Source organism: Protopterus annectens, chromosome 3.part1 (assembly GCF_019279795.1).
Source record: "Protopterus annectens isolate FY-2018-M chromosome 3.part1, PAN1.0, whole genome shotgun sequence".
Lineage (NCBI taxonomy): Eukaryota > Metazoa > Chordata > Ceratodontiformes > Protopteridae > Protopterus > Protopterus annectens.
The window spans coordinates 583041716-583058997 of NC_056732.1; the positions used below are offsets into that span (position 1 = coordinate 583041716).

At 43.6% G+C, this 17282-nt stretch overlaps 1 protein-coding gene across 4 annotated transcripts in view; it reads right to left on the minus strand.

The window, feature by feature from the left end:
• The window catches only part of BRD1 (bromodomain containing 1), a 2713326-nt gene that overhangs the window by 1548032 nt on the left and 1148012 nt on the right, over positions 1 to 17282 (minus strand). For all 4 annotated transcript variants that reach the window (XM_044066979.1, XM_044066978.1, XM_044066977.1 and 1 more), the window contains exon 2: positions 12417 to 12573. In XM_044066979.1, coding sequence (XP_043922914.1) covers positions 12417 to 12573 — 157 coding nt within the window. The remainder of the gene's footprint in view (positions 1 to 12416; positions 12574 to 17282) is intronic.

The window sequence follows — 17282 nt, forward strand, 5'->3', positions numbered from 1 at the left end:
TGTGGTTTAAATAAGGCACAAAACAGACAGCAAGGTACGTCATGGTCAGGGCCTAGGCAAGGAATACAGTGCAAATGAAAATCTTTATGAGGTATTTGCTTTCCACAAGAAATACAATTATTGACTTTTACTGACATCGGTTTAGAGCAAGAAAAAAAGTTTCCCCAACAGGGTACTTAGATTTAGTTGAACACTTTGGTTCTGAAACTCAAACGAAAATTTCAAAAGTCGGCCGACCGGCACTTGCGAACTGCTTCTGCTTTGGGAACCACACGGCAAGAAAGACTGTTGTAATGGTGTCGGCTGCATGCTTTATACCCCTGACTACCTGACGTCATGGAAGATGAGACAGCAACCGACATAGGACCCAAGACTTTGATAATCTGGCCGACTTGAGGGCTACTGTAAGCAGATAACTCAAATGTGATGACTGCAACTAGGTCTCTTAGAGGGGGAAGGATGGCTTCCCCTGATTAAAGTAATAAGGTCTTCAGCCATTCTTATTTGTTTTTTAGGCATAGAGGCCTGACCATGCAGTCTGGGCGTCAATTTTCTAGGCATGGTTCAAGTTTTAGGCCTTGAAGAAGAAGATGACGTCAGTTTAATATGCAAGTCAGTAGGCCTGAATACACCCTCAGAGCCCGGTGCCTGCACAGCGTTTCCATACCCATCCAAGGTAGAGACATCCGCCGGTTCCACAGTTGATGCATCTCACGGCATACCGGACTCTGAATGGGTCTCAGTAGAGTTCTGCGAATCTCAAGTAGCGGGTACTAGGGGCTGTGAAAGCGCCCGAGTACCGGCAAACTGGCTTAGAAGAGTCATCGGCAGCTTTGGAAACTGTCTTGCTCTATCTTTGCTTTTTTTCGGAATGTCGGTAGTCGGATGGCTTACCAAAGACATATCGGGATAAATTAACAGAGCACCAACATATTTAGAAGTGAAAATATACAGACGATTAATCGTTCATGGTTTAAATAAGGCACAAAACAGACAGCGAGGTATGTCGTGGTCAGGGCCTAGGCAAGGAATACAGTACAAATGAAAATATTTATGAGGTATTTGCTTTCCAGAAGAAATGCAATTATTTACTTTTATTGGCATCGGTTTAGAGCAAGAAAAAATTTCCTCAACGGGGTACTTAGCTTTTAGTTGAAGACTTTGGTTCTGAAACTCGAAAACGAAAATTTCAGGAGTCTGCCGACCGGCACTTGCGAACTGCTTCTGGCACCGCACGGCAAGAAAGACTGATGTAATGGCATCGGCTGCATGTTTTATACCCCTGACGACCGGATGTCACGGAAGAGACTGCAACCAACGTAGGACCCAAGACTTTGTTAATCAGGCTGACTGAGGGCTACAAGCAGATAACCCAAATGTGATGACTGCAACAGTGAAACCCGAAGAACATCACTTCATTCTTTGCCAACAAATTTACTGCATCAACCCTTTCACCAATTACTAATACACCATTTACATAGAAAGTAGAATTGTAGCTCTCTATATGATCATCTTGCTTTTTCAAGTGACCCTTCTTTATAAATGTGTGAGGTTTACTTGAATTTCAAAACTTTCACAAATGGTTCCATTTTTTACAATTGTAACATTGCTGAACAAATGTTAAGCATTTTTCTCTTTTGGACTCATGACTGGCACCACAATTATGACAGGTAATAATGAAGCTTGATTTGGATTTTGCTGACTCACCTTTGTACTGCACTGAGCATGTCCTTTGCTTAGAACTTGCTGGAAAGCTACAGGACTTCCCAAGTAAACCCGTAGGTGTTGCAGCTGCCATGTGCTTAGGCCTGCTTCTGCTAGCCATGTGTTGCATGCTGTCTACATTTGCTCTGGAGCCTGCTGAAACCATGCGCTTATCACTTGCAAGCATACTTGTGTGCTTTCCTGTAACTTCATGGATTTGACTAATCTCAGTAGCTTTGCTCAGCGTTAAATCGCTGTCGCAAAGCAAAATCATTCTCACTGCAGCACTATTAATACCACACACAAGCCTGTCCTTTATCAACTCATCTTTTAAGTCACCAAACCAACACATTTTAGCTTTATTTCTCAGGTCAGTGATATAGCTGCAAAATTTTCTCCTGGTTTTTATCTTGTGTGTTTAACAAATGCCTTGCTAATGTAATATTTGTGTAGGGGTTACACATTTCCCTGAACTTGCACTTAAAACACACTGGTTCTTCCCTTGATTCAGTCTGTACAACAATACGACTGTTTTCACCTTCTCCCTCATATATTGCTGGTGCATACACAAATGAGCACTCTTTCAATGGCCTCTGACCCAGCTAGGTAATATTGTACTCTCGCTCAAATATTCCAGTTTCCTGCAATATTCTCAATACCAATGGTGACTGTTTTCAAAATCCATCTGCCGTATTAACATATGCCAGTGAAAGCTTTTCCAAGTATGTACAAACATACACATACATACACATATGCCAGAAATTTATGCCAGTACTTGTAATTGAACTTTACAAAATAAGTCTCTCGGGGCACTGTAATACTCTTGAAATCACTATACTGTAAGAAATCACCTCTTATCAGTGTAAGAAATATTTCAAAATAACTGCACTGTGTGAATAACCTGGGCAGAAGAAGCTCAGATTAAGAAACATTTCAAAGTAACTGCACTTTGCGAATAAACAGTACACAGCACATTGAAACTTTCCCAAAATGGCTGTACTTTGCTAAATAGCTCTCTACAGTACAAGGAACACTAACGGCAGCACTTTGTGAATAGACACACCCAGCAAAAAAAACTTTTCGAAATGGCTGTATTTTGACTGTACTTTATGAAACCGTTGCAATTTGCACACAATATATGCACAGTAATAAGCACGCACTAAGCACATTTACACACCGAGATACTTAAAATAAAAAAGTTATTTACTCACCATAATGTTCCATGTTTGTTGTTCATCTCGCTTTCATTCTTTGCTGGTTGGGTTCAGAACTGAGAATGGGTTCCAACTCAGCCTATACTAAAGCTCGAGAGCTTCCACTGGCTCTAGGCAATACCTTATCCAATCAAGCTTAGGGAGACTTCCCAGATCTCGTTTGCAAATACTGAACAGAGTAACAGTTATACACACATAATAGTACACACACAAACATGTGCCACATAGGACTAAGAAGGGAATCCGAGAACTTGAGTTCCAAATCCAATAAAGACCTCTCGATCCTCCAGGAGAGGATGGTTGGGGGAAGGAGGGTGGGATGCAAGAATGAAGGTGTGATGGACAACAAACATGGAACGTTACTGCGAGTACATAACTTCTTTATGTTATGTTGTTCTATCACGCCTTCATTCTTTGCTGGTTGGGACAGCATCCTCAGCACTCTTCAGAACAGTGGAGCCAAAGGAAGCCCTGTTCTGGGAGGCCAAGTCTATTTTGTAATGAGTGATAAAGATAAGAGGTTTTACCCATATCACTGCAGCACAAATTGAATCCATAGGTAGCCTAGCCTGTAAAGTAGATGAGGTTGCAATGGCTCTTGTTGAATGACCTTTTATTTTTCCAGGCAGTTGTCTGTTTTGAGAAGTATATGAATATGTAATGGCCTCAGTAAGCCACTTTGACAAGAGTGACTTTTGATATTGGGGCACCCTTCTTTTTATCTGAAAAGGATCTGAATTCTTTTGTTCTGTCCAGGCAGAAACAATTGCCTGTGTACATCCAATTGGTGTAATTTATACTTTGCCTTGTTGCCATAGTTTGGGAAGAAAACAGGTAGATCAATAGATTGATTCAAGTTTGTCCCGGAGCAAACTTTGGGTAGGAATGATGGATTAGTTCCCAGGGAAACTCTCTTTATGGAAAACCAAGTGGAGGGGTGTATAGACAATGCCTGGAGTTCTGATACCTGCCTAGCTGACGTGATGGCCACCAAAAAGACGTTAGGAACTTCAGATGACAAGATGAAGCCAGTTCATATGGTGGCAGGATTAGAGTTGACAATACCAAATTGAGGTCCCAAGGAGTTGCTGATTCTTTTACTGCGGGCACTGGCAAAAAGGTACCTCTCAAAAAGGCCTTGCACAGTCTATGGGACAAAATTTTGAATCCCATTTCTCCAGTATGGTAGTTTGAAATAGCAGCCAATTGAACTTGCATGGTAGCCACTGCTGCACCTTCACTGAAAGGTTTTGCCAAAAAGTCTAAAATAGAAGTTACAGGGGCCATGAAAGGATCAGTGTGACTAGGAAAACCTTCACCATTTGCTAGCATAGAGCTTTCTAGATGTAGTCTTATGGGATGAAATCAGAATATGTTTCACAGCGGGGGATATATTCAGAAGCCTGGCTAGGTAATGGAAGTGGAGCAGCCAAGCTGTCAGTTTGAGGATTTTTACAGAGGGATGCAGCGTTTCTGATGGATGAGTCAGGAGGGTCTGGAACTGGGTCCATAATCCATGGATCCTCTTGCAGATGGGGGCATAGGAAGGGGAACCAAATTTGACGAGGCCAGTACGGGGCAATAAGTATTAACTTGCTTCTCAACATGCTGGCTTTCCAAAGGACTTTGGGGATCAATGGAAATGGAGGGAAGGCATAACGGAGACCCGGGGAACAAATGAGTACGAGTGCATCCCTTGGCGACTCCCTCAGAAGGGGGATCAGGGTAAAGTAGCTACTGCATTTGGCATTAATGGACGTGGCAAAAAGGTCGCAGCAAAGCTGGCCCCACTTGCGAAAAATCTGTTTCGCAATTTCCTGTTTTAGGGACCACTCGTGAGGCATTAGAATAGCTCTGCTGAGTTTGACTGCTATCATGTTGGATTTCACCAGGATATGCGTTGCTATTATAAGCGTTGGGAACAGATTGCCCACTGCCATACTCAGATGCCAGACATAGGGGTAAGATCTGGTTCCATTTGTTTCTATACCACACATCTGACAAATTGTCTGTCTGGATTACAATCATTCCTAGTGGAAGGGAGTTGTGAAATTCCTGCAATGCCAACAGCACCGCTCTCGTTATGCAAGTGGTTCTTGTATTCCTGCAAAACTCCTTGGACAGTCTTTCCCACAACGCCCCCCCCCCCAATCTGGTAAGCGTCGTGGTCGAGGTAGCTATTGGTTGTGGGAGAATGAACTGTCTGCCCAGAACCACCTGAGTAGAATGAAGCCACCAGCAGAAGTCCCTCTTGCAGAATTCCATTATGATAATCTTGTGGGACATGGGCAGCTCCTGCATGGACCACTGGGTGAAAAGTAACCACTGGAGAACTCATGTTTTAGCGTGCGAGAGGTACCAAGGTTATCACTGCCACCATAGTACCAAAGATGTTTATAACAACCTTTGCTTGTACTTTCTTCTTTGTCAGTAGGTTTTCTACTTGTTGGCGTAGGGTTTGTAGCCTGTTGGGAGGAAGCTTGGCTACCACTTCTCTTGTGTTTAAGTCTGCTCCTATAAATACAATATGTTGTGATGGCAACAAGGGAGACTTTTCGAAATTTACTGTCATGCCTAGTTGAGAGCAAAAGTGGATGGTGGTGGTTAGGAGCCAGTCAAAGTACAGAAATACCCGGAATCCTAGACGCCTCAAGTGCACCATAACTACTGACATGCATTTGGTGAACACTCTGGGGGCTGTACGGAGACCAAAGGGCAGAGCTCGGAATTGGTAATGACTGGCTCCCAACAGAAAGCTCAAGTGACTCCGGGATTGCCTGTCCATCTTTATATGGGAGGTACGCATCCTGCAGCTCTATCGAGCACATTCAATTGTCTTTCCCCAGAAAGGAGATTACTGACTGCAGTGTCACCATCCAAACTTTGACTTCTTTACGGACATGTTTAGTCTGCTGAGATCCAAAATGGGCTTGCACTCCCAGTCTTTTTTGGAACTATAAAGAACCTTGAGTAAGTTCCGGATCCAATTTGGTCTGCTGGGATGTTCTGGAAGACTCTAGCAACCTTTGAACTTCTAGGGTTGCCTGGTCCCTCTGATTGGGTGGATCATCTGGGACCGACCTTTTTTTTTAAAGGGAGAGAGGAAAAGGGTATAGAGTAGCCTCTGGATATGATCGCTTGAACCAAATTGTCATTTATGTTTAAAAGCCAGGTGTTTGGGTAAAGTGACAAGAGACCTCTGACTGCCTCCAGAGGTGGACAGATGGGCGTCCTTTCAGGAGCGGTTGAAGAGCCTACCAAGGAATGTATTCCTGTCTACCTGATTTTGCAGACCCCCTCTGCTGCGAGGTTGGCAATCATCCATTGCTGTTTCACCCTCTGCCTCTGGGGGAAGAATCACCACATGCATCCAGAAAGGCTCTCTGGGACTTAAGGAACCACACCCCCCCATTCTGGCCTTTGGGGCAAGGCCTGCTAGGGAGGGAAAAACAAACTCCAACGGCAGAGAGCGTTTTTCCCTCTTGCTCACACTTGGTCAGTGTCGTCACTTTTGGCCCAAATAAAGACAAGCCATCAAATGGTGTGCTGCTAAAGGAAGACTTGAAGGGCTCTGCAAACTTGCATAAGCACATCCAGGAATGCCTCCTTAGGGAGAGTCCTGTACCCGCTGCCCTACTCGCTCTATAGGCCACATAGCAGATAAGCTGCATGGAGGAGTTTACCACAGAATTTAAGGCAGAATGCTGAGAGGTCACCTTGTCTGAAACCCCCGCAGCTGTAGAGCCTTGCAGGGCATCGTCCAACTCCTTCAGGAGATCCCTCTGAAGCCTAGTAAAATGGGTCAAACAGTTCAGCGACCTAAGGGTAAAGGCTGCTGACGAAAACATACACTTTTCCATAGACGTCCATCGTACGAGATTCTTTATTCAATAGATGAGGAAGTCTAAGACTATTCCTTTTTGGTAGCTGCCGCCACCATAGCATCTTCCGGGACACCTTTTGTGAGGAATTCCTTATCAGACGATGCGGTGATAAATTTGTTTGTCCTCCTCAGGTTCCACAGATTCCAGAGAGTTCCACACCTTTCGACTGACTATGTTTAGGAGTCTATCAAAAGGCGGAGTCACCCAAGAGGTGGAGGGAAGAGACCCAAAAGCCTCCAGGGTTAACTGACTTCCAGCCACCTCCCTACTTAAGGATTTCTAGGATGTCCACAAAGGAGACATCCTCGGAGGGTGACCATGGGGATCCTTCTGAATCATCTAGGTCCATGTCTGAAGTGACAGACTCCTCGGGGGATTCTAGATGTTTCCTCTTACATGTCCTCTTCTGAGGGACTTCTCCAGAGAGGTACTCGGTGGAGGTTTCAAAAGAGATGGTTTCGCCCAATGGGGCATCCTAGGAATTTAGGTCTCCATGCCTGGGGGGGATGTTAAAGAGATAGACTCCGGCCCTTTTGGTGGAAGTGTGTTTGGATCAGAGAATGGAGCAGTCTGGGATGACAGCAATGTCCTCATGACCTTGAAAGCACCACTACCCTGCTCCGAGGGAGCCTCCGGCTCAGAAGAACCAGAAGACTGGCCTCGAGCCAAGGAGGTGGGCTCTGAGACCGATGTAGGCACAGAGCTCACCTGCACAGAGACCCCAAGAGGTAGATTCGGATTAGGCAACTGTTCAATCCTCCCAGGATCCGATGGGGGGAGCATTGGCCCCTAGACCCATCAATAGATGATGGCACCGAGCAGGTTGGAGCAGAATTCAGGACCGAAGAACCTGCAGCAGGTCTCTGCCCAGATGGTTCCACTGCAATCAAATCCAAGCACTCTGGCTCCAAAACCACAACATGGGGTCAGACGAGGAATCGAAGGGGGAGTGACTGTTGTCGGGCCCGAATCCTGTTAGGCTCTAGAGAATCTTGGCTAACACCAGTGTCTAACAGCCTCTTGACCACCCACTCCACACAGTCGTCCGAGAGACTCCTGGAGGACTGAGAGGTCGAGGACCTGATGGATTATAGTATAGGAGAATGCAGCACTGAGAAGATCAGTTCCAGAACTAGGGACCGGCTCTGACTATGACTCTCTGTTGGCTTTGAAATAGCTAGTGGAGCCAGAGAGATAGCTTTTTCGGGCCCGAAAGCCTTCAGGCCCGTGGATGAATCTTTCGGCTGCTTATTCAATGGCTCAGATGCTGGAGCTGATGAAGAAGCTCTTTTGGAAGACTTGCCCAATCTAGGGGATTGTGAAGGTTTCAAGGAACTCTGTTTTTCTTCTAGTGCCTCAGAAAAAAGTAACTTTTAATAATCCCCTGACTATTAATTTATTTTACTCTCCAATAACACTCTGGAGCTAAAAGCGTGGCAAAAAGAGCATGACTCTTGCAGATGGACAGCACCTAACAGTACACACAGCTGTGTATCCGTCAAGGACATTTTTTGGCTACATCATTTTTTGAAGCCTGAAGGCTTTGTTTCCTTATTGTCTTTAGACATGGCTATTGATAGTATAATCACACTCTACCAAAAAACTCTACTGAAGAAAGGTCAACTAACAACAACCTTTGTTAAAAAAAACAGCAACGACCACAAGGAAGTAAGAGGAAACTAGAGAAGTCTCTAATTTAAACGACAATCTGCTCTAGTCAGAGAAGTCTAAACAGCTCCACACCAGAAAAACAGGTAGGAAAGGGAGGGGAGCCCTCTAAGTTAAACTGGCTGAGAATGAGCCCTCTAACTAAAATGGACTATGTTATGTTAAGTAGAGGAAAGGAAACAAAATACTTTAGAGTTGCAATGAAACTCTCTAACTAAAGGAGTTATAAAACAGGACAGGGAGACAAACGGCCTAGCGAAAAGGCGACGGCCAGCAACCAACAGCTCAAGTATCGCAACGGGTTTAAAGAACTTATCTAACACACTAAGAAACAAGAATCCAACAACATAGTAAAGTATTTAGCAAAAAACAGTAGTATAAGAATGAATGATGATTCCACTTGGCCTGGAGCCTAGTAGGAAGCACCCTATCAAGTTTAGCAGCAAACGAAAACTGGGTAATCTCCCTAAGCATGATGGGATATGGTATTGCCTCAACCCAGTGGAAGCTCTCGAGCTTTAGTATAGGCAGAGTTGGAACAGATTCTTGGTCCTGAATACAATCAGCAAAGAATTAAGGTGAGATAGGACAACATAACATCTCAAGTTATGTCCTGAATACAATGAGAAATAGTTATGCCAAAACAGAGTACTTTTGCAAAAGAACATGCAGTCGTCACCTTGCTTTATTTATGCTTAATGTGCCATTTTTGCCCTTATTATATTAGTTTTGCTCGTTTAATCCCATTTTCATACCCATTATACTTTTCTTGTGCTTGTTTTACTCTAAACATACTCATTTTGGTTTAAATATACTTGTTTTGCAATTCCGAGGCAATTCCAAACCCCTTATGTGCTTTTCTGATAATTGTTTTATCAAACATCTTAATTTTTAAACATTTCATTTAATTAATAAACTTTTTGTGATGCTTGCTTATTTTAATAATGCAGTTTGTGCCCCTGTAATGCTTTGTGTTATCTTTTTTATAAAATAAATCGTTTGTGCGTGTTTTCATTACCTTTGGTTCGTTTCTGGCCAATTTTCGTGCTCATTTCTCAGTTTACTTTCACTGTTACTTCTGCACCTCATAGCTCTGAAAAGCAGTCTCTGGAATCCCGGTTCTGACAGTGTATCGCTCTTCCAGTCAGGATAAAATAGAGGAGTCTTTGTAAATAATAAAGTTGCTTAAACAGAACCCACAAATACATTAGGATGGAGGCTTAATAACCAACTTAGATAAGCTTATAAACAAACTAGCTATTACACTCATACATGCTCACAATCTGGCTGCACTCTCAAAATGGCACTAAAGCTAGCACACGCTTGCTATTTATATGCACTAGACAACCTTGAAACGCTTCTTAAAGATACAACATGTACACTATTCTACAGTAGCCAATTGTAAGGAAATGGTGTTTCCTTTCTCGGAGTATATGGACCCCAAAAGAGATATGGTAAGCTCCTTGATCAAATCTCTTTGAAGTCTGATAAAATGTGCCAAATAATTCAGAGACTTTAAAGCAAAAGGTCGCTGATGCATAGGCATGCTTTCCAAACCTGTACAGCACCCTAGACTCCCTCTGTTAGCAGGGTGGACAGAGGAACTCTGTTCTGCTAGTTCCTTTCTCATGGCTGCTGCAAGAACCATGGCATCAACAGATACTCCTCTACTCCAAAGGATACATCAGGTGGTGATGTGGGGGATCCTTCCCCCTCATCAAAATCAGTGTTTTCAGTGACAGATTCTTGTGGAGATAAGAGCCTCCTCCTGCATGTTCTCTTCAAAGGAACCTCCTCGGTGGGATGCTGCGGGAAGCATCGGAAGAGATGGGTGGACTGGAGGTGGGTTCAGGCTGGCTGCCCCTGTGGAAGGAATTAACAAGGCTCAGGAAGCAAAACTGAATGAGATATAGAGGTCTGAGCCAGGAAGATAGGGCTGTCTGATCTCTATGCATAAAGACTCTCCACTCCCTTGAAGGCAGAGCTCTTGAGGAAAGTAGAAACTGATGGATCCGACAAAGGACCCTACTGGATTGTCAGCTCTCGATGTCCTTAAGGGTTTGAGCCCCAGCAACCAGAGTGGAATGCTTAGAAGGGGTAAGACTCCCAAGTACAAGTTTACTTTTCCCATCAATTAAGGCTCAAGAGTTGAAGCCTTTACAGATTTCCCAATTCACATCTAGGTGTTTGAGAACTAGACAGTACACACATTCTCTGTATAGGCATCGGAATTCAGAAGTTTGTTGCCCACAAGCCACACAATTTTTTAAACTAGATATACCAGACATACTGAAATGTTTGAGCAAGAGATATAAAAATAACAATCCACAATAATAGAAATAGTAAAGAGTTTTCTTTGAAGAAAGTGAAATAATTACTAGCAATGGTAATGACAGTACTAAAATTAGCACAGAAAGGGAAAAAAAGAGAAGACTATCAACAATGGTATTAGCAGGTACTCGAGTACAGGAAAAAAAGGTCCAATAAGTAAAATTAACAAGGATAAAAGAGAGGAAAGAGAAATAAATGAAAATAAACTCACTGAAATCTGAATTTCTATCAGTGAATGCCCAAAGCTTGAGAGCTCGCAATCTTTTTTCAATGGCGGAAAATGAGATCCGAGATAGGTTAGCTTGGTGTGACATTGTGGATAAAGGTAGAAGCTCAGGAGTTCAAGATTCTATGATCTAGAAGTGGCAGAATCCGATCTGAACCAAACAGTTGAGGAATGAATGAAATTGGACAGCAGATGCATTTTTTTGCAGCCAAAGCAGGCTTCAGTGAATTTTTCCTCAGCAAATGCTGCAGCTGTGATGGGAAGCAGGTAACTGGAAACATGGTTTTGAGGATGCAATGAACTGGCAGATTTTGAAAATTCCCATACACAGAACTTTGCCAGAAATCTGAAGGGGATCAAACAACGGTAACTAAAGTCTTTTAAGCTGGAATATAGGAATTTAATTGCCTAGATATAGCAAGGTCTTTCTAAGTGTAATGTTACTGGCTACCAAAAAAGCAATTACTAGAAAACTGAAATCAAAATCTAAACCAAGTACTGAATATTGTAAAGGAAACAAACCGGAACTGGAATCTTTAGAAAAGGAAAAGCACATTAAATAGAAATAAATGGAATTTGTGGAAATAATGCACGCAGAATGGTGGTCAGGAAGAGGAGTGGGGTTTAAGGAATGGCAAGAATTGTGCAACTTATGAAATGTGGAAGTTGTTAAAAAGAAAACCTGTATGTATGCCATCAGTGTGATTTATTTTCTATAAATGTGTGTGCACTATGCCATTGGTTTCATTGTGATTTAATAACAAGTGTTAAAAGATCAGACTATGCCAAGGTAACCCAGGTTGGACTAGTGTCTCAGGCGCCTGTTCAAGGAGGATGGTTGTGGCCATCATGGGGAAGGGACTGCAGTTGGTTATCTTAGTAGCAGAAGTACCTCCATGTATGGGTAGCATGCAGGTGTGCATTCTAAACTACTTAAAGTTAGGGTCATGTGTGGGTAAAGTGGATCAAAACAATTGTCAATTCATATGGCCATAAACTGGTATGCTCTCTACACTGACTCTCACCTCCAGGAAGAATGAATTGACCTAATTTGGCCACAACCCTGTCAGAAGACAAACAGATCTTTGAGTGCTCATGTTTTGGTAATGAACTGTCCTGGCTCTGGCTCCATAGCAGGGATAAACAGACAGTTGGGGGTGCAGGTAGTACAGCCATTGGGCAGACAGATCAAGGGAGGATATGATCTACACTTACAGAAAATTAAATATCCTGGTGTAGAACAGCAGTCAAAAAAACGTAAACTGTTAAATAAAATTTGTTAGTATTCTTGTAGTAGTATGACTGGCTCTGGCAAATTCTAAGCAAAAGATAAAGTCAAAAGAAATTTTAGCATTCTATACAGCATAAACAAATACATAAAAAACATACCTGTCCTACAGATCGTTGTGAATGTGCACTAGACTGAAGTCTTCGTAAAAGGGGAACACCATAACGGGACAACCTTTTTAATATCCAGTAATTATAAATTCGTTCAGTGAACTGTTTTTTTTTCTGTACAGCGACTTGGTTCATAATTTTATTCAGTCTGGGGGGAAAAAAAAGCATAAAATTGCATCAGAATATGGTACGATATATTTAAAACCAACAGCCCATATGCATGCTGGACCAAATGTTAGATCAGACAGTGAGAACCTACTCTTACTGCTACTGCAACTGGGCCCACAACTCATTTGACACTGTCAGGTGGGTCCTCCCTTTCAAGAGAGAAAATCCTCAGTGCTAGTTTGCCAACAATCAGTAACTGGAGGGAGAGGAGTGAAAACAAAGGGTGCACTCATACAGAGGCCAGCTTGTGTACTGGGTGGCTTCATCAAGGTCTCATTCCTTCTTTAGGTACTGAGTAAAGTGAATCAGATGAGCTTCTAGTGGAGCTCTGTACGGAATCATCCCTGTATCCTTAGTGATTAGTATCTCAAAGGCTTTGCCTACTATTCTGAAAAGGAATTTGCTACTCATTCTGGCTCCTGGTCTCAAGTAGGAATCAGCAATGGTCATGTCCTACAGCACAACCCCTCCCACTTCCACCATGACAGACAGGCATAGCCCTATCACTTCTTCCATTTCTTGACAGCTCCTCCAGTACAGAGAACCCCAAACAAACCCAGGCTGTACTCGGAACTTCAGATTCGACATAATATAAGAAATCATTGACAAGCATTCTCAAACATAAAACATAACTCCTCACTACACTTAGGCAAAAACAAACAAGTCTTGCAAACAAGCAGTGAAACCAACACTTCTTCCAAGATGCACAAACTGCCTACCTAAAGCCACTCATTTAACATACTTGCGTAATGCTATAATAAAATAGAACAGTTGTGTAGTAGCATAATGCTATAATAAAAAAGTACAGAGGTGTAAAATCTTACCATAACACTAGATGTTCTTCCCTTTACTGTTGCAGTATTCCTTGCTAAAGGGAAAAGGGTAGCCCAATGCCCGGCTAGTATAAAAAAGCCCAGGTTCTTTAGAAGGACATCATGTGTCACTCGTATGCTGCCCGCTCATGGTTATGGACATAAAGGGGACATTCGAACATGCACAACTCAGAACTGAAAAGCCCCAGGATGAACAGTCCAAGGAGAAAAAGGAGGAACATGTGCACCCAGAAAGAAAGAAAAAATAAGAGTAGAGGAAAAGGGAGAGGAGGGAGCAACAGTGAAGGGAAGGATATCTACTGTTTTGGTAAGATTTTATACAATTGTACTATGTCCTTCAATATCACCGTTGCAGAACTCCTTATTAAAGGAAGAATACAAAAGCTCAAGAGGAAACATGGGAGGAGGAAGGCCCAGCACAGCACTCAAAGCCATGCAGGATAGCCCTGGCAAATCCAGCTCTATCCCTGAAAACTACATCCAGCTTGTAATGATTAGTGAAAGTATGGACAGAAGTTCAAGTAGCAGCCTCAAGGATGGAACTGGCATACAATCCCTTGAAAAAAAAGCACCAGAAGAAGCCGCAGCCCTGGTAGAATAAGCCTTTACAGAAGCGGAGAGGCTTTTTCCATGAAAGTAGTAACAAAATGAAACGGGCTTAGAAATCCATGGAGAAATGGTTTGTTTATAAACGGCCAAAATCAGAGCTCTAGGATGAAAGGTAACAAGAGATGCTCAGACTTGCGAACAGCCTTAGTCTTATCGGAGCTCCCTATGTAAATCCAAGGTGTGAAAAACCTTCTCACTATCAGACTGCAGAGTACGGAAAAAGTGGGCAAATTAACAGACTGATTAAGGGACAATTCATTAACCACCTTGGGCATAAACAGATTAGTACGAAGAGCTACCCCTGTCCATATGAAAAACCAAAGGAGGGAAAGCCATAAGGACATGAAAGCTCAGAAAACTGGCCTAAGCTGAATTAAGGGCCAAAAGAGCAGTCTTCCAAATAAAATGCTACAAGGAAGCTGGAGCTGCAGGCTAAAAAGGAGGCCAAGTCAATTTCTCAAGAACAAAATTATGGTCCCAGGAAGGAGGAATAGGCTTCCTGGGAGGCCAAATAAGAAGGACGCCTTTAAGAATTTGTTTGACCTCAAACCTAAAAGCCAAAGGAGGAGTTACAGACAGACAAGCAGAAATGACTGAAAGGTGAACTTTGAGAGAACCAAAGGAACTTCCACAGTAAGTGGATCCTGGTTACGAGCAAGGCATCAGACAGAAAATCTCTTCCATTTGGATTAATAAGATTTCCTGGTAGTGGGTTTCCTTGCCTCCTGCAGAACCCGAAGCAAGTCTTCAGACAAAAGTGCCTAAATGCAATCAAAGCCACATCACCCAGTGTCAAGTGAGGATGAATGAGACCCCCCCCCCCCAGTCTTGTGCGAGTAGGTCCACCCTCTAATGCAACTTGGGGTGACTGCCTTTGGCTATGTGCAGAAGAGGGAACCAATGCTGTCTGAGCAAAGTGAGTCATCAACAAGATTTTGGGAGTCTCATGTTCTATCTTGAATAGGACCCTCAGTATGAGAGGAAGGGGAGGGAAGGCATAGAGAAACATCCCCTTCCAAGGCAGAGAGAGCACCCACCTTCCATGTCAGAGGACATGGGATGCTGGTGCAAAAAAAAAAAAAAAAAAGAGAAAGTCATTTGTTCATAGGAGAGGGAAATAGATCTATTCGAGGAGTACCCCACTGGGGTACACTGCCCAGAAACGCATCTCTGTGAAGCATTCAGTTGTGAGCCTGTGTGGAGGACCTGTTCAGTCTGCCACAGGGTTTTGTTCTGAAGGAATATAAACAGCCTGAAGAGTTGCCAGATCCCAAACCTGAAGAGCTAATCTGCACAGGAAGAAAGATTATGTCCCCTCTTGCTTACTGATGTACCACATCATTGTGATATTGTCTGTAAAGATTGAGAGCCCCTGGAAGGATCAGAGTATGAAAGTCCTGAAGAGCAAGAAAGTACAGTTGTGTACACTTAACATAAATGTAGATGTTAGAGTGTATTCACTGTTGCAGTTATCACACTTGGGTTATCTACCTGCAGGTAGCCCTCAGTCAGTCCTAATACCAGAGACTTGGTATTTCTGCGTCGGATGCTACTGCTCCAGGACTGATGTCAGGTCGTCAGAGGTATAAAAACAGGCAGCTGACACCATTACATCAGTTTTTCTTGCCCCAAATGTCAGGAGCCGCCCAACAGGGAGCCACGTTATGGTGGGGGCAAACACCACCAAAAAAAAGTAAATACCAATACCCTGAAAGAGGGGGATAAGTAAAAGGCACAGAGAGTTTAGAGAGAGAAAGAGAAAACCAGGGGGCTGGAGGGAGGGAAACCAGGACTGCAACAGCGAATACACTAACATCTACATTTATGGTAAGTGTACACAACTGTACTATATTCTTCATGTTTCACTGTTGCAGTCATCCCACTTGGGTGGATTCCCAAAGCTGAAGAAATTAGAGATTGCTAGAATGCCTTGCAGGACTGCTGTTGCAAAACCCGCCCTAGACTTGGAAAAGACAGGGAGGGGGTAATGCTTGGTGAAAGAGGGGGATAAGTAAAAGGCACAGAGAGTTTAGAGAGAGAAAGAGAAAACCAGGGGGCTGGAGGGAGGGAAACCAGGACTGCAACAGCGAATACACTAACATCTTCATTTATGGTAAGTGTACACAACTGTACTATATTCTTCATGCTTCACTGTTGCAGTCATCCCACTTGGGTGGATTCCCAAAGCTGAAGAAATTAGAGATGGCTAGAATGCCTTGCAGGACTGCTGTTGCAAAACCCGCCCTAGACTTGGAAAAGACAGGGAGGGGGTAATGCTTGGTGAAGGTGTGAACGGAACTCCAGGTAGAAGTTTCCAGGATGTCCCTGGTAGGGACTCCTGAGAAATGCTGTAGAGGTAAAAGTTGCCCTAGTGGACTGTGTTCTGACCCCCTGAGGGGTTGGTCTCCTATGGTGCTTGTAGCAGAAATGGATGCAATGGAAACTCTTTGCTTTAAAATGGCCTTGCCCTCTGCCCGTTGCAAAGCCGACTAGTAACTGATCTGATTTTCAGAAGGGCTTAGTCCTACCAGGGTAAAATCTGAGCCATCTGTCCAAGGAGTGCAGAATCCTTTCCCCTTTATTTTGAGGATTAGAGAAGAGGAGAGAAGAAAGTTGGCAAATGGATAGATTGGTTGAGAGCCACACTGGACACCACTTTAGGCATAAAGGAAGGGTTAGTTCTCAGCAAACCCCTGTCAGCATGGAAAATAATGAAGGGTTCCATAGCCATAAGTGCTTGTAGCTCAGACACTCTTCTAGCTGAAGTGATGGCCAGAAGCAAAGCTGTTTTCCAAGAGAGGAATTTTAACTCCGCTGATGCTGCAGGCTCAATGAGGGTGGTGGTGGTGGTGGTGTGGGGGGGGGGGGGGTAGCGTGAGCTTTTCCAGTACAAAGTTAAGGTCCCAAGCGGGGGTGGGTGCTCTCCTTGGTGGCCTTAAGTTGTCTGCCGCTCTCAGGAACTGTTTGATAAAAGGGTGAGAAGAGAGGTGGCTCCGTGTTGTAATGAGCCAAAATGGCAGAGGCATGGATCTTAATGGAGAAGGATAGGCCTCTGAGGAGTAGATCTGCTAGGCAATCCAGGATTAGAGGGGGAGGGCAGAGTTGTCTCCTCTCCTTTAGACTGAATCCAGGAGCAGTACCTTTTGCACATATCAGCACAGGATTTCCTTGTACTGGGTCTTCTGGCTTCAAGGATGACATCCAGCACCTGCTTGCTTAGGCTGGTTATGGGGGGGGGGGGGGGATT